Genomic DNA, 18,665 nt, shown 5'->3' on the forward strand with positions numbered 1-18,665 from the left:
AGAGAATTTCAAGACTGTGTTGGAAACCCCTTTTCTGAAAAGGTATTCTAGAGTCTAATTCGACACTTGAAACTTGAATAAAACTGTGTGACGCCACAGAGCAACTGATCTCAAACACATCTAAAAAACTACAACTAAATGTATATTAAAGCAAAAAGCAGCCCAATCAGCATCTAAGCCTTCACCTCACTGATATGCCGAAAACTGGGGGGGAAAAACTCTATCCAGGGAAGTGGCTCAGAAGTTCGAACACTTTTTAATGCTACCTAGCTAAAACCCCAATTTCTTCATCTTTTCTTGAAGTTTTCCACATATAAATATTGCCTATGGGGATTTAAAATCATTGAGACGTTATAGAGACACTGTCAAAAAATTTAAAAAAGCCCTTTTCACTTCACAGTGTGCAACAGAACTGAAAAGACAACTATACATAGATCCTTAATTTGTGGATTGCATATAAAGAACAAATTTTAAGTGAAGTGCAAGAGATGTGCACGCTGTTTTCAAAGCACAATGGAGCCTGAATCTTAGCGGGGAGTCTGGTTCATAGCTACAAATCATATCTGTCAGAGCTGCACTAGTTCAAAGAAAACGAGGCCAGGGTTTTCTTATTTCCCCCCTCGTTTTGCTTTCATGTCTCTCAGATTTGAAACAATCTTCTAGTCAAGAAGAAAACGCAATTCAGTTTTAGCTCCATATGTTCAATCAGTCCCGCACAAGACCCATCCGCTCGCTGGGTTTCTCAACTGTGACAGGAGCCAACTGTGATGGAGAAACGTCCCCAAATGTAATTTATTTTTACTCTCCTTGTTCCATTAATTTCGTGCGTTTTCAGGGTGTCCTCACTGCGCTTATGCAAATATCGGCTCGCGAGGTTCTAGATTGTCCCTTTAAGTCCATCAGCTTTGCTTTGCTGTCATGTTGGTGCCTCAGGCATCAAACCGTGCTACTCTACAGAGCGAGTCTTCGTCTTTTACCCCCCCCCCCCCAACTATAGGAGCGGGATGACCCAATTTACCACTAGCCACCTTTCCCCCTGAGCAGACGATTAGGTCATAACAGAAAACGAGAATTTATAGACATAAGAGCCGAAAAAAGAGGTAGGAAGGTATGGTGGAAAAAAAACACTAGATATATTGTTATCGGTAAGTGAATATATAATGCTCTGGTATGTTTGGGGTTTATTCTGAAGTTAAGCACATAACTGTAACGATCAGACAGTAGATTAAAATGCTGATCAGATTCTAGGCCAAAGAGATAAACTGGTCAAATCTAAAAAGAAGAGCCCCCTCTTCCAATACTCTTACTCGAGGGTAGAGGTCGTTAATAAGCATCTGTTATTATTTTAACCTGTGCAGCTTTTGTAGTCTTTACGGTAGTGTCTTAGAGTATAAGGAAACGAACAGACCAATTGCATGGCTGTTAGGCCACTCCCACGTGACACCTCTCAGCCAAACAAGTCCGTCTATCCCTGGCGGTAAATACTGAGGCTACAACAAGTGCAGTGAAGTCAGATGAGAAGGAAGCCAAGTGGCACCCAAAAAGACGCGAGAAAGAACGGAAGAGCATCGCTTGTACACAAAACAATTTTGAGACGAAGAAAGACAGACCAGACGAAGAAAGGGAGGGTAACAATAACAACTGTGCAAAGGAAGGGGAGAAATGCACACGATTGAGCCAGAGAAAGTTGGGTGAGACAGAGAAACAGAAAGACACAAAAGTTTTGAACACGCATACCCTGTCAAATCTGAAGTAAGAGCACAAAATGAGTAGTCTGAGAGCCCGGTAGGACCAGTCCACTGGGATCCTGAGCCACACCTTCACTACCCAACAAAGTGCTTATGAATGTTCCTTCATGAACGCTCCCTCGGATTTTGGGTCAACACAAAAAGGCATTTACTGAGGGACGGGTTGTCAAAGGACGCATGAGTGCAGTAGCTGAGGCACTACTTGAAGGAAAACAAAAACAAGAGCTGTCATAAGATGAAGCAAATACCCCTGTTGGCATCATCTGCTACAAGAAGAAAAGAGTGAAATATTGACTCAGGACGTGCCGTTAGATGAAGCCACGCTCGAAGCACCATGTGTGACTATGCTCAGCTGTTAATTTATGTTTTTCAGCAAACCAGGATGTATTCTGTGAAGACCTGGTTGGTGTCACTCCTCTTCAGACCAGGACAAGAGGAGAGGATATCTATCGGGCCGTTAAGGAGATGTTAACAGAAAGAGGAACAGAGCCGACAAAAGTAGTTGAGACGACCACAATTAAGGAGGAAGTTGCATTTTTCTCTGGCAAAGCCTAAGAGCAGGGTTATCCCACTTTTGGGTCTTTTTAGTTAATATCGCTTCACATTTGATTGAACTACGTTTGAGACTACAGGGCAAGGACATTTCAACCTGCGAGCTGATGACAGCCGTTCGCTCCTTTCAGAGGAAACTGCAGTTGTTCAATGAAGACCTGCAAGGAAACTGTGTCCACAATGCAAGAACAGATTCAGGAACACCGACGTTAAGACTTCTAGCCTGCACCGGAACCGTTTGCAGCTGAGTGTGAAGAAGCCAAGATGAGAATAAGCTCCACGTCACCTGAGGACAATCTCCTCAACAAAAGGTGGACGCTCCCTCCGTGCTGCGAATCGTTTTCTGCCTAATGTGGAGGACTTTAAGTACTTTGGTGTCTTGACACACGATGGGAGGATGGAATGGGAGAAACCGATTGGAGCCTCTTCTGCAGTAATGCAGCACTGGTCCAATCTGTTGTGTAAGCCAAAAAAGCCAAGCTCTCATTTTAGTGGTCTATCTACAGCCCAACCCTCAACTGTGGTCACAACCGGCCATTTCAGCAGGATTATGACACAAGGCATAAAGACGAATCAACGCAGAACTGGTTCATCAAACACAAAATCAGCCTCCTTCTATGGCCAACTCACCAGCCAGACGTGAATCCTATTAAATAAAAAAAAACACAACCTGTGGTTGAGCCGGATAAAAGAGAGAACAGGAGAGGACACTGGGCTACAGAGTGTCTAAGATTCCTGGCTCTGTATGCTTCAACCTTGTTATAGGAGAAGATTAAATGCTATCTAATTACCTAAAGGGGTTTGTACACGCTACTGAGAGCAGGGATACCACACCAGCCAGAACTGAATAATTGTAATCAAATTAAAAGCCCCAAAAAAAGTCTGTGTACGATTACGCTGTGGCAATTAAAGACAAATTTCTTGCAGAGCTTTTAACACATCTTCACCACGGTTGCCAGCAAACGTGTGCGTTGTTAATATCAGAATAAATAACATGAAAAGACTTGGTACTTGAATGCAAGATCCATCAATTCCAATTCTGACCTAATGAACAAACAATCGACCGGGAAATGCAATAAATTCGAGAGTCTCGCTAAACAATGCATCATCATCGATTCACATAATCACATTAAGCCATGTTTTAATCCACAAATAATTATGTGAGAAGTATTAAATCCTTTACCAGGTCGGTAATTAACAGGAAGCCTAACGACGGAATGCAAAAACGAGGGAGTTGAGTTTGAGTGCTAATCTGTTCTGTTCACGCCGCAGCTCCAAAAACTCTCACATAAAACATACACGTAGCCCCTGTAAGAGCCCATTAGCAGAAAGCTGAGGGATGGAGGCCACAATAAGGAAGTGCAGTGAGATGGATCGCGTTGTAATTACACTGTACTAATGAGCCGCAATATGAAAAGCAGCCATTGTTGAGGAGCCACAACGTTGTCCAGAACAGATGCAAAACAGTCAAATCAAATCCGAAAGGAATAGAGGAAAAATCCATAAGAAGCTGGATTTTTAAGGTTGACATAAAGACCTGATTGTGATGTTTTTGTGAAGTAGTGAATGCTCATTATCTTCAATTGGCCCCTAATGCGACAAAGCGTCTAGACTTGCTTTTGATCTGAACGCTGCGTTTCATAAGTCACATCAAAGATTTCAACCAGCTCGCCCGTAATAAGGATTTGAGTTTATCTCAAAAAACAACCAGAATATGAGCTATATATATATATATATATATATATATATATATATATATAAGATCCAACCAGAAGTATGACTTTAAAGGATTGAAATCAAAAGTAAAATAGCAACTGAATTACAGTAAACTCAAAGGATCACAAATAAACATGGAAAGGGATCAGTGAAAGAACACAAAGTTTTAAAAACATAAATAGACATTGACTCATAAGGGTTGATCCTGTCATTATCAAAACTGATTCAATCTGATTTACAGTTCTGTTAATGTAGGACGATGATGTTGGCAGCCAGCATGAGTCTATCCTAAAACAAACACCAAGAGCATGATGTGAACTTTGTGAGGTCTAATAAATGAAAGGGAAAATAGAGAGGTTCTATGTATATCGTCTTTTGCAAACTCTCCAGCTTTAGCCTTTAAGTCACTGTGCAGAGCGACCAGATTATATCAAACAAAATAAGAAATTCCATTAATTCCCTGTAAAGAGCTTTATTAGCTGAAAACTTTATATTGATTACTCCTTTTCACTGTATTTTGTCCTGGCACTTAATCATTATCTGAGTTAATTTTAGAAGACTGAAGTCGATATTTTAAAGAAAAGGGAAAAATACATCAACTTTTCCTGCTAATAGTGCTAACGGAGGGGCAGATGTAATGGAAATCGCTGTTTCTTGTATGACAGCCATAATCACTTTGCTTCAAAATGGCCTTGCATGCAAAAAAAAAAAAAAAAACGCGGCTAATAATATTGCACCTGAGGTTATATTTTTATTTCCAGATTAGAAGTTCAGAGTGATGGGGGAAAGTATTCGGGCACAGGGCAGCAGCATGTTAAAAGCTGCCAAAAGAGCACCAGAAAGCAAACTTACTCTCAATTCTATCCATAAACACTACCATGAATGATGATATGGTGCCCAACCATGGGACTCACTGAATTTTTGCTCACACAGGACAAGTACAAGGTCTTGTATTCTGTCCTATTTCTGGTCCGCTTCTCTTACAGGCTTCCATGTTTGCAGGCTGCTGCTTTTTTGCCAAGATAGAATACCAAATGCTGCACTCTGTTTTGGGAACCCTGGGAACCTTCATGTGATTGGCTCAGGAACCAGGAAGTAAACACAGGCTATACACTGCAACAAAGTAGTTCCGCACCGTACCTCTAATTTTAAAAGGAGAAAAGCTTAACTAAGACATTGTTGATGGAGAGGTCCAATTATTTTAAAGGGAATGTTACTTCCATCACAAGTGACAAAATTCTTTAATTTCCCTCTGGGATTATGAAAGTATTTCTGATTCTGAAAATGAGAATAATTTTGATGAATTTTACAGTAAATTCCTAATTTATAGCCCCAGTGTATAAGATTTTGCTAAATTTATTACAAACGACCTCGCCATTAAGCGCGTCATTACTACAGAAGCCATGGAGTATCATAAATGTGACAATGTCAACATGTCCTCCATGTATTAGCTACCGCTAATAGCTAATAGCTACGGTTATTGTGTGGAACGTTTTTTAGCATTGCTGCCTAGTCCGCTTGTTTGTTTCAAAGGTCGCTTGTAAATTCCGTGAGTCTTGTTTTTTGGAGCTTGTCTCAGAACGTGCAGTCGCTTATTTGGGGTCTAAAAAAATTTGACTATAAGCACCAGTAAAGAGACCAGATCTTGCTGATGCACTACAGACAGTGAACGACTGATATCCCTCCGCCACTTCCCGCACACACATACACATATAGAGGGAGACGAAAAATCAAGCCATCTCTACATGCCGGGTGGACCGTGACTGCCCTGTTTGTAACATAATGGCAAAAATAAACTTCACTGTTATATTGAATTAACTTACCTGCTGTCCAGCAGATAGCTGCAACCTCGCATCTGTTTTAAATCCCCGCTCCCTCATGAATTGTCTCTAGCTGGTAATAATAGACGATATAGACTCTCATTTCTCCCGGTTATTATAACCTTTCTTGTTTACTTTCTCTTCCCTCTCGCTGGGCAAACAGTATGAATGGTCCTCCATTTCAACAGAAAACAGCTAATAGAATGATCTACTGTCGTCTTTGCTTGTTCCTCCTCCAGCGACAGCACGTCCTCATATAGGAGACAGTTAGGCTTTACGCATCTGTTTGGCCCCTTTCAGCTACTGGAATCAGAAATAGTGACACTACATGTTGCCTCATACTGGGTGCCCGACACCTGTGTATTTACAAACTTCTAAGTTATGAGAATGCCATCATTTTTCATGTGAGGTTATCACACTTTGCCAGAATATGTTTTTATAAAAGCAATATTTGATGTTTGCTAACTAAAAGCCAAATTAGTTACACACTGCCCCTTTAAGTAAGCCATATAAATGTAAAGGACAAACATCTGCATGCAGTGCACAATATAAATACTGTTTAAAAACAAAACCAGAAAAGGCAATTATTAAATGCATACCAGCATAGTAGAACAATTTTGCTAAATGTGAGAATAACACATAAGCGAGGTAAAGTATATGCTTTATTTGTTGGTTCCGTTTCTGAACAAACAAGCAGAAAAAAAAAATGAGAAGGGGAAATGAACTCTGCAAGGATGTAAAACAAAACAGAGCAGAATCACAAAATTGGCTGTTAAAGGAGCAACATCCAAGCTCCAGTGGGTCCTGATCAACAACATAAGGTTGCATATTAATGGCCTATCACCTGGGAGCAAAGTAAAAAAAAAGACACAAGATCCAAAAATGGGCTTCAGCTCACTCAAAACTACCAACAACCGTGAGCCCAGTTCCTCTCATAGTTTACAAATAGGTGGCATGTAAGCCAATTATCAACTAGCGATAGTACAATGAACTATAGGGTCTTGATTTCCAAAATCCCTGAAGCATTAAGGAGGTATTCCCTCAACACCCTAGCATATAAGATGGACAGTAAACCATCGTTAAACAATAAAAAAATAAAAGCTTAAAGGAGCAATAAACTATATTTCACCACTAGGTGGCGCTTGAGCACCATCTGTAGACCAAAACAAGCCGTGTATCAAGCCACGCCTCTCTCTATCTCTGCATTAGGCACCCATTTCCTCTTTGCAAAGGATAAAAACACAGCAAAACAGCATCACCTTTCAGAGGAGCACGTCAAGTGAAGAAGTAAGTAACTCATAACTTTATAATGCTGTTAACGAGAGAGCGTTTGATCCGATGGCCGTGCTCTCTGCCATTTTGTGCCTGGTGGTGGCATTTTATGGGCAGCTGTTCACGTGCACATACGTGTACGCACGGCCGGCCCGGCTATGTCAACAAAAGATTGGAGAACAACACAGAGAGATGGCATGGGATGTTTCACCATAGTCCATCTAAAAAGACACCTTTAGTTCTTCACAATTTTTTTTAATTCTATCTGAAATAATGAAATTTTGCTTATTGCTCCTTTCAGCTAGCAAATTAAGTGAAAAAGCCTGAAAGCAACACATCCCACATAAAGATGTGAGTTTTTCTGTTTTCGTTTTTGTACTCTGGAGCACTTTTTCCCACTTCCTCATATCAGGTTTAAATGATACTAAAATAAAATGTGTTCTGAAGCATAAGTGTTTTCAGATTTTCACAACCTGGTCATAATAGCTTACTACTCACTTTGAAACAGAACATTTCTGGAAAGGTAATAAAACAAATTCCGTTTTATATGGCACAGGTGTGGTCTTCTCTGCTTTATAGTGCTGTTTGCAATATAAGTGGTTAGTGTTAAAATTAGGTGCATTGCTATGCTTTTTAGATATTAATATTGCTGAACGCCTTTCAGTAGAGGAGCAGGAAACCACGGGTCTAACATGTTCCTCGTGTTTTTCTGCCTCATTTATCCATATTATTTCCATAAAAATAATATATGTGTATACATTTATAAGACGCAAATTGTGAGCCTCAGAAATGGCAGAGTGACCGCCTCTTTACAGCCCCCTTGGGACGAATGTGTGGTTCAGTATTAGAAAAACAGAAAGAAAAAAAAGGCCAGTGAGCCACCATGCAAACAGCTCCACACAGCCATGTTTACTTGCAAATATAGACCCTTGTAGGTCGGGGGGGGGGAGTGACTCATGTACTTACCATGTTGTGTTCTAACACAAATCAAAAACAAGCAACAATAAGAACAAAAAATAGAATACCTGCTGTTCTCTCTGGAAAACAGCTCTTTCCCAGAGGGCTCATTCCCAGCAGAATGATCAAAAGGCTGAACACAGAATTACATTTTTTTTAAGAACTTGGGCTAAAAAAACTGCAAGCAAAGCTAAACATTCCTCTTATTTTTGGCAAGTTAGGAGGTTTGCCTTAAAGACAGCAAAAGACACAGCTGATGCAAGCATCAAAGTCCATCCCAGCGGGACGTCTTCGACGGCTCATGTCATTTCAGTTTTGTTTTCCTTTCGCCTAGGGGTGGCAAATGGACGACTACCGGTTCTGTTAGAGGTAAAAAAGCAGCAGAGGCAGTTGTGCTCACAGGGCCGATCATGTCAGCGGGGCGTTTTTACATTATAGCTCTTAGTGGGTGGGTGGCGAAGGATGGCTGGACAGCGTAAAGCAAATTTTGTTTTTCGTTTTATCAGTCTGAGCTACCGCTAGCACAGCTGTTCGCCCGTGCTGCATGGGTGTGATTCCTGCTTTGTGTCATTTCTCAGGGAACGCTCTCTTTCTGTTTCAGCTCGTCTCCTGTCGGAAGGCCGATGGGTCCGTAGAGAGACGAAGCCGTAAAACGCGCCATCAGGGCTTGTCGTTCATTGGTGGGAAAGAATGTCTATTCGGTTGATGTTTACCACAGAGTATTGATGTCATGCCATCTGTTTTGCTCGACAGCTGTACCCTATATTTCATGCTCGGCTTCTGAGACTGAACAAAACGTGAGCAGAACTGAGACCAGAGTTAGGAGGTCTTTAAATTTCTATCATAATTAAAAGGGGAAATTGTAATGAATGGAAATGGCATTTTGATATTTTACATCTCTTGCCCCCCCTTCCCATCAGAGCAAGAGTGTAGCATGGTATTTAAAACTGGCCAGAACATGGATGGTCAGAAGTCTTCTGGTTGGCTTCAAGAACATAATGCACCATCAGCAGCTAATAAACCTTTCCCTAACTACCTTTTATAGTTTAGTCTTTATAATCTCTTACCATGTCCCAATACCCTTTTAGTGTATATGTTACTGGCTAAAGTTTAAACGTTACTGTATTTTTGCACCATTATCATTTTGCACTGCCAACATTGAATAACATCCTTCTGCACACTTTTTTTTGCATTGTTACATTCTTACAAAAGAATGTGCATACAAAATGACAATAAAGTGTGTCTAAGTCTAAGTATTGGAGAGAACAAAGCAGCCCTAATCAGGTTGAGGAGTGGCCTTACAGTAAATGCCTCGTCAGTCTTTCCCTGTACCTGTACTATATGTTTATTTATATAGTACCCTGTACTATATAAATAAACTTACCTACCTACCTATCTGTACCTTTTAAAATAAAGAATCTTTGAATCTTGATGATGCACTTCCATGTGTGGGGCTAGGTATTTCCTAGATCTTTTCATGCTATAAAGGGGAGGGACATAAAACAATCAAGGGGGTGGGACAAGTACTTCCAAGTATCTTTTGCAATATACTGTTGAGCCCTATGCCTAACCCTCATTAACCAGTGAAGAAAGCCTCCTGCTCTCTTGGGTGAGACCAGTCTGTCTGGGCCTCATCGCGGACTGCCAGTGCCCAAGGCGGGTAAAGCCCGTCTTGTTTTCCGGCCTTGGCACAGGGCTCGAAGCCTGCTTGGCATGAATGCCAGGCCAGCACTTCACCACCCAACCTTGTAAACACTTCGTTACTCTGCTCCCTGTCCTTGTATACGGTTTATTTTCACCCGCCGGTCATGAAAGAACTTTCCCTTCACAGTTATCTTCGTTCTGTCTGCATTAAGTCATACAAGACTTTTGTTACCTTTACTCTTACCTTTTATTTTATTTTGCACACATACTCTCTCTTTTTGGTCCTCTGACCTTTGTTTCTTAATTTGTATTTGTTGCCTTTTTTCTGCAGGCATCCAGGTTTTATGCTTTCTACTGCAGATTCCCTAAAGCTAATGATTCTTTTAATCTTTGAAAACCCTTTTAGCAAATTCTTGGAAGTGAGGCTCAGATGCCAACACACCTCGCTGCTGAGTGAATTTTGGCCCAGCACCCTGTGTTTCTGTCATCCACAGATATACAGCATTTACTAAGAAGTTATAAAACAGCAGAATTTCCACACACAAAAAAGACATGATAAAAATGCAAAACGAGGACAAACAATGTTATTTAAACTTGATCAAAGTTTGTAATTGTCCAAAAAAGAAAAAAAAAAGACATAATATTATGATTCAAACAGCAATGCATAATTTTTAGCCACTGTTGATCTGCCATGCAGGCCTGCAGCTACAGATCCCAACTATCAGGACAATACAAGTAGATATGATTTCAGCATCAAACCTAAAACATGTTGTCAAGGCCATTTTGCTCATGACATACAAGCCATAACAGTCTTACATAGCACTATTCCAGTCATACTCACCATATAAAACTTTATAGAATAACTAATAGGGATAAAATAGGAAATGCTTATACAAATTCCAGGACCTATGCCCACTAATGACTGAGATTTGATCGAATCAGCAAAAGGAAGTTTGAATAAATGGCTCTAATGGTAAAATATCACTAGCAAAATCTCATAAGATGTTAAGTGGGAAATCTTTCTGAATTAATTCAAAACACTTTTACATACTTGTAAGTAGAAACCAACAGATGCACATGTTTGATTCACATGGACTCACTAATCCGGCGCAAGGTTTTTATCAGGCTATTCCATGTAGTGATGTCTAGTTTCATGTGAATGGGATATTCTTTTCTCCTTTTATCACTATTTAGTAACATAGGAGACATAACATTGAGACTGTTCGCGTGCTAAGTGAAAAACAATTTGGATTTTGACACGGGTCAGTGTGCAGGGGAGAGACAGGAGAGCCTACGCAGCTATGCAGAAGAATCTTCAAGACTGCCGATTTGTGATTTTTCTGGTGCACTGTGGTCAGGACCAATTAAAACTCAGCAAATGGGAAAATCAATAAACATCGAACAGGTTCAAGGCCAGTCAAGACTACAGATGCATGCAGGTAGCAAAGACTAACACAGGGAAAGTATTGTAGCTCGCATTGGTGAAACGTCCACGTTTTTAAGTGTATTTTTGCATGGTGTCTATCCTTGTGTGTCCGTTTTGGTTTATGCTGAACTAGGGACATGTCCAGTGACCGTGACAAGGCATAAGTGGGAATAAAAGGATGGAGGCGTCAAAGAAGACAGTGGATTGTAGTTGGTTATTCATGGGGCATCTTAATTAATTGGTCATAACTGGAACCATTTGGGTGCATAAATGTCAAACATTGCACTCCACATCACCAGGAAGCATGTTCTATGTGATGACATTGTTAAATGCAATGACGATAAATAAATAAAAACGTTTTAATGTCTCAGTGCTTTTGATCAAATGCAAACACTGCCCCTACATCTTAAGGAGGCGTTTTCATTGCCCAAGTTTCCCCATTTTGGGACAATAAAGGCATTTCTTATCTGACCTTCCAACAGCATAAAACCAAAGCTTTGGTCTTTCCACTCTAAATCCTGGTTCCATGAAATAAACTTAGTTTAAGATGAGCGTCACAAACAAGTGTAAATCAAGAAACGAGTTTTTACAGAGCATGTCTAAGACAAGTCTGAAAGGCTTTTTTTTTTGCAACTCAAGTGCAACTCGAGTCAGAAAGAAAATGTAATTTGGGTCAAAGATGAACACGACTGCTGCATTGTGGGAGTTTTTTGGGTTTAAGCCAAATGACGGCTGTCACCCGCTTAAATCTGTCTGAGCCGGTCTATCAAGAGAATAGACTAGCATTATTATGGCCTTATCATATTAGTTGAAAATGAATATGATTTGTCGCAATAATCTTTTGAAAAATGTATCGTCCAGCAAAATTTGTTATCGTGCCAGACCTACTAATCAGTACAAGATCGTGAGCAATGGAAGACAGTGGCTCAGTTTGAGGAAAGGTTTTCTCAAACTTAGAATACTGAATGCTTGTAAATTGTTTTGCCTGGGAAGACATTTGGCTCAAGCGCCCACTGTGGGAAACTTTGCATATTATCAGAACAAATCAGCAACTCCGTGCCAGAAACCAGAAAAGACCTTCTGATGTCTTATCGTGTCCAGTCTTTATAGGCCAGCTCTGGTTTTCTGCATTAGTGGTAATAATATTATAATATGATGTCTTCCAAGACAACTGCGGCTGAGTTCAGGACTCAACATTTGATGTATCTTTGTTCATAACAGCTCCTTGTCTCCTACAAACTGATTCAAACCTCTGGCTTTTGCGTATTAGCCACAAATTCATTGGCTAATACACAAATGCTTAAAAAGGGAATGGCTGACCAACAAAAATCTTCATGTTCAAACTATTCTAATATAAATATAAAATATGTACAAATATGTGCCAACCCCTGCTATGGGCAGCACAGATCTATGAGGATATCTCTGGTTCTCCTCAGGTGAAAACTGCATATCATCTGTCAGATTTAGCTTTAGACTTTGGACAGGACGATCCAAATGCTTAATAAGTTTATTATTGACTAGCAGAATAAAAACCGGTCTGTAAAAACTGCTGCAGTTACTGAGTCCAGCAGAACAGCGGGCGAGTCACTTTGGGTTGTAGATTAACTACGATCCCATGGAGCTTCTGTTGCTCACAGGTCAGGAAGATTAGTCACGGCTGTAAACATGACCGTCCAGGTATGTCTTCCCATTCAACCAGCCACATATAAGGCAAGGAAAGAGAGAAAAAAAAGGCTGACAGAAAGACAACAAGAAATACTGACTGACTGAAATAAAGATAAAAATGTAGGGTGGAAATGAGGGCGGTTTCCCCCAGAGCCTTTAACACCTTAGATTCGCGTTGCAGGAAGGAAATTGTTTTTGCAGCAAGACGTGTCGCAAACAAATGAGACAAGTCATAAACCAGACATAAAAACTTTAAAGGGGAAATTAGAAACCACATGGTGAAGAAAACAGGTCACAAATAACAATAAAGAAAGACAAACGTGGCATCTGATCTAAGAAAATATGAAAGGCTCCAAAGTATGTTGTTGTCTTATTTTATTGGTTAACTTTGGCTATTTAAAGCTACAGATTGGGCTTCGATGAATAAGTTCACGATCAGCCCCCGCATGTCTACCATCAGGTCTGTTTCTATGTGTAATTTCTATTGAACAATCACTATGTGGCGTCTCCAACGTCAGCAGCTAGGCGTTAATAATTAACTCTCTGCGGGCTTATGGACCGGGGCCTTCAGCAGACATATACATTAGGCAGGAAAGGACCAATCAGATCCATTATTCATCCTCAAGACAAGTTCAGGGGCTCAAGGTTGAAAGCCAAGTCACTCTGGGCCATATGTGTGCATGGGAGAGAGCTTATTACGTAGCCCATGCATTCCCAACACATTTGCGCGGGTGATCGATGTAAAATCTGCTGCAGAGAGCTAAATCATGTGTGAACAGATTACCTCCAGTTCTTTATCTCTGCAGTGGGAATTTGATGACATGAGCAATGTGTTGATTTTTTTCTTGATGCACAGCTCAGCAAATTCACAAGACAATTTCCTTCCAGCAGACATGTCGGAGAGATGGACCGGGGCAGTCAATTACGGCAACAATGTAATTCTCCGGTCACTCTGGGGAGCAGTTTCTCTCTTGTTTCTATACCTAGAGTTGTACCAGTTCACCTTCACCAAGAGCTAGCTCCGAGTTCACACTGCTGAAACTGAAATAAATCAGCAACGTGTCGCTTTTTAGTAGCTCTGTTTCATTTATCAATCCTTTTATGGAATAAATGCTTTAATAATAAAGAGACCAGGGCTTCACACGTCAATTAGCATTAGGTTGTGTCATCGCCTTGGATTTGCCACATGGGGTTTTGCCAGTTTATTTAAATCTGTTCTATCCTCTTCTGGTCTCTTCGCTCACTTGAAATTCATTTGGTTTCTCTGAAAAGATGCTCTCGTTCATCTGGTGCCCGTCTCCAGCGGTCATGGGGTGAGGGGCGGCCAGGCCATCGTAGGGCAACACACAGGACAAACATCCATGCCCGTTTACAGAAACGTTTTTGCACCGTGGGATGAAGCCGGAGCACCCGGAGAGAACGAGCAAATTCCATGCAGAAGAGACCCTGGGGCTGGGGTTCGCACCCAGGACCTTCTTGCTGCAGGGCCACAATGCTTCCAAATGGTCCTCTGTGCACCTTCAGTAATATGTACTGTCCCTTTTTAAATAAATACATTCAAATATGTTCATGCTTTTGTTGTCAGTAAGCAAAAAGAGTGAACTCAGAAAACATTTGCCTTTGAAATGTGTAGTTTTTTTAATTGCAGCTGCTCTTGAGGAACTAGGAGTTTGATGTTTCGCTCTAATAAAAATCCAGCTTACAAAACCTTAGCTCTAATGAAAAGTAAAGCGTGTGCTATCATTTTAGCTATAGCTATAGCTTTAGCAGTTAGGCATAACAAAAGCCAGTGCGCTGCGTTCGTTTCAGTCATTCGTGTGTTTGTCTTTGCTCTTCATCAGACTCCCGTGCAGCAGCAACAGAAACCAGACGTAGCTCAAATGGTTAGAACCAAGTCTTTAGTATACCTTATTTTAATCAGAGCAGAACGTGTTATAGTCAGGTGTAAAGCAAAAAGGCTCCAGCACAGGGTTTGTAGGAGCCGCCGCCTAAAGCATGTATTGATGCACACTCACCAGCATGAAACCAAGCGGTCGCTGGGTTCTTACCTTTACAGACAGCTGTCTCAACTCGTAGGCATAAAGAAGCTAAAGTTTGTCCGAAATGTTTCTTGGTCTGTCTTAGCGTTGTTTAAAGATATTGGGAGGGTGGCACACTTGTTATGTTCAAGCGTATGAGTATGTCCTGTTTGTCTTGTAAAGCGCCTTGAGATGACATTTGTCTCAAACTGAGCTTCAAATCAAACCGAACTAAGAATAAAACTCTTAGCAGGAAAACCTTTGAGAGCAGTATTGTGAAAGTCAATCCAAATGTATAATTACTGTTCTCTCACCACGCTTATCCAATCCTATGTGGGTAGCAGAGTACTTTGAAGAACTTACCGTCATAGGTCCCGCTTTCCAGTAAGATGCCGCTTTCCTCCAGCTCCTGAAACTCCCCCACACTGATGAAGTTGTAGTCCACTCCAGGTACTTCCCCCTCCCTGGGCTGCCGAGTGGTACCTGCCAACAATGGGAACGTATAAGTCAGAAGAAACATCCAAACACTTACTGCCAGGGTCGGAAGGGGGGGGGGGGGGGGGGGGGGGGGGGGGGGGCAGGGAAGCAGTACTGTATGCAACATGCCCACAGGGATGTGAATCAGCACTCAGGGGAAGGTCTGTGTCTACATCATGAATAGTCAACAGAGCTGGGACCAAAAAGCGATGAATTCATTATTCAAACATGAATTAGAGGGGGGGGGGGGGGGAACAGCCCCCACGCAGCAGCGCAGCTGTCAGAAAGCAACGGAAGTGTAACTGATGGTAATGAACAGGGTCTTAATTACTCACGCGAACTTACGCTGTGCCCAGCAGCGCAACCACAACTCTTTAAGGACACTGATGCAACACTCTCACTGCACATACGGGGGATTCTGAGAATAACAAGGACTCTAACTTCTGCATAATCCGCCCAAAGGAGCAAACGTGGGCTTCAACAAAAATGTACAGCGATTAGAAACTAAGGTCGAACTATTGCTTATATCAGACTTAAAAGAACAGCTTAGAATTGTTGTTGTTCAGGAAAACTGTTAATCACCTATTGGACACAGTGAAAACCAACATAAACAATGCAAAATGATGACCTGATGTACATAAATCTTTAATTTAAATACAACTAAATCCAATTTAGCCCTAAATCATCCATCCCTTGGCAGATTTAGTTTAAATAAATGTCTTGATTTGACCAAAACGTGTCGTCTAACTGGAAGTAATCATACTGTTTATGAATGGCCCGAGTCCCGAATATCTGAAAAGATTAGGGTGATGGCAAGGAGGCCTTCCAACCTCAGAGTTGGAGCTCATCGGCAAAAAAAAAAACGAATACCAGAGGAAGCCTACACAGAGATTGGTCAGGAATTATGAGAAAGGACTGATTGCTTGAAAGCCAAGAAATATTTTTTAATTATTAAAAAGGGTATTAATGACCTTCAACATGCCATTTTTGTTAAAATGTAATTAGGAAGAGCTAAATTGTGAACTCCTTTTACCTCGTTATATTACCTTGTGAGAGATGCTTTTCTCCTGTTCTATCAGAAACTTCAGTATCAAATACAAATAATTCTAAATATAAATCTGCCAAAGGCCTAAATAACTTTGGACTCAATTACATGGTGACAAAATAAGAGTACAAAAGTTACAGAATATTGTAAATAAAGAAAAACACATGTTTCTGGTACGGTGGTTAGTTTATTGTTAGTACTTTCTTTGTCCTATAAATTGGTAATGTATAAGTTTGTTAAAAATATTTAGCCGTTACAGATAGAATTGGTCACTTTGATTTTTTGATTGATAAACATATTGTTTCTTGGCGTGTTTTTGGCCCATTCCCCAAATAAAAGAGATGAACTGAACAGAAATCTTGGCATCAGGACTTAGAAGTTCCCAAAAATGATCTGCACAGTCTGAAAAGCCAGAGTTGTTCCCACTAACCTACAGATAAAAGCCTAATCTGTTGTTTACAATGCTGGAAGTGTTCATGTTCATCCTTATAAATCCTGCCTTAACGCGCAGAGTTCATGGAGATAAAAATGCGTGGCATTTATGGCAGCGTTCGGTCTGATCTGGGCCAGCGGTGATGGTTAATGTCAGTGGTCTGAAGCATGAGGTAGACATGAGAGAGAATTTTCTCTTAAAAACAGTATTTACCATTTCTTCCTTGTAAACGGGTTTCCGGTTTCTGTAGTTTCACAACAGCAAAGTCCAAATCTGCTGAAACCCCCCATTTAAATAAGCCTCTTGATATTTTTAATAATTAGAAATGCTCTTTTGTGAAAGGAAATTTTTGCTCCCCAACATGTCAACTCTGCACCATCACTGATGAAAATGTCACTTCAATTTTAAAACCGATCCAAAGTTTTTGCATTTAGCTGATCCATCAGCAAAAACTTGAATATAACATGTACAGTGATGTGAAAAAGTGTTTGCACCCTTCCCGATTTCTTTCTCTTTTTTTTTTTTTTCTTGCATGTTTGTCCCACTTAAGTGTTTCAGAACATCAAAGAAAGTTAAATAGGAGTCCAAGAAAACAGAAGTTTACACATAATGGAGTTTTTAAATGAAGGCTTTTATCATTAAGGGTGGAAAAAATAATCCATGGGTGTGTGTGAAAAAGCGATTGGCTCCTAAACCTAATAACTGGTTGGGTCGCCCTTAGCAGCAACAACAACCTAGCATTTGTGATAAATTGCAATGAGTCTTTTCCAGAGCTGTGGAGGAATTATGGTCCACTCATATTTGCAGAATTGTTGTAATTCAGCCCCATCGGATGGTTTTCGTGCATGAACAGCCTTTTTAAGGTCATGCCACAGCATCTCAATAGGATTCAGGTCAGGACTTTGACTAGGCCACTCCAAAACCTTTGTTTTTCTTCAGCCATGCAGAGGTAGACCTGCTGGTGTGTTTTGGATCCTTGTTCTGTTGTAGAACCCAAGTTAGTTTCAGCTCGAGGTCACAAACAGGACGTTGTCCATCAGGTTTTTTTTTGTCAAAGCAAAATTCATGGTTCCATTGATCACAGCAGGTCCTGCAGCAGAAAAACAGCCACAGACCATCACACCACCACCAATATATTTTACCATTGCTATGATGTTGTTTTTCGGAAATGCGGTGTTACTTTTACAGCAGACATGACGGGACACACACCTTCTGAAAAGCTCAGCAGTCCACAGAATATTTTCCCACAGGTCTTAGGGCTAATCATGATGTGTTCTGGAAAAATTGAGACGGGGCCTTAATGTTCTTTTCCCCCAGCGTTGATTTTCACCTTGGACCTCTACCATGCAGGACATGTTTGCCCAGCCTCTTCCTTATGACGGAACCATGAACTCTGACCTTATGAGGATCTTTTGGTGTGTTTCACTTTGTCAGGCTGGTCCTACTGAAGTCAGATCGTGATTGAGAACAAGTGTGGCAGTAATCAGGCCTAGAGAAGGTGAACTCAGATGTGATAAGCCACAGTTATGTTTTACCAGGGGGGCAACCACTTTTTCACATAGGGCCATGAAAGTTTGGCTATTACCCCCTTAATAACAAAAACCTTCATTTAAAAACTGTAAAAACATGTGTTGTTGTTGACTAATATTTAAATTTCTTTGATGTTCTGAAACACTTAAGTGTGACAAATGTGCAAAAAAAAAAAAGAAAAAGAATTTAGGAATTTAATCAGGAAGGGGGGAAAACACTTCCTACTGTACATTGTACATCTCCATTTTACGGTGTCATGGATCTCCTCGGGATATTGTTTGACAGAATAAAAGATGGCTTTAGAACAGAGTGTTCCGTTTCAGACACATTACCTCATGCTGTAGTCAGGATGGATGTTGACA

General features: G+C 40.7%; 1 protein-coding gene across 1 annotated transcript in view; it reads right to left on the minus strand.

Moving 5' to 3' along the window:
* The window catches only part of magi3a (membrane associated guanylate kinase, WW and PDZ domain containing 3a), a gene marked incomplete in the record, with an annotated part of 197,970 nt that overhangs the window by 42,019 nt on the left and 137,286 nt on the right, over positions 1–18,665 (minus strand). The window contains 1 exon segment of the mRNA XM_036141493.1: positions 15,182–15,301. Coding sequence (XP_035997386.1) covers positions 15,182–15,301 — 120 coding nt within the window.

This window comes from Fundulus heteroclitus, chromosome 1 (assembly GCF_011125445.2).
Source record: "Fundulus heteroclitus isolate FHET01 chromosome 1, MU-UCD_Fhet_4.1, whole genome shotgun sequence".
NCBI lineage: Eukaryota > Metazoa > Chordata > Actinopteri > Cyprinodontiformes > Fundulidae > Fundulus > Fundulus heteroclitus.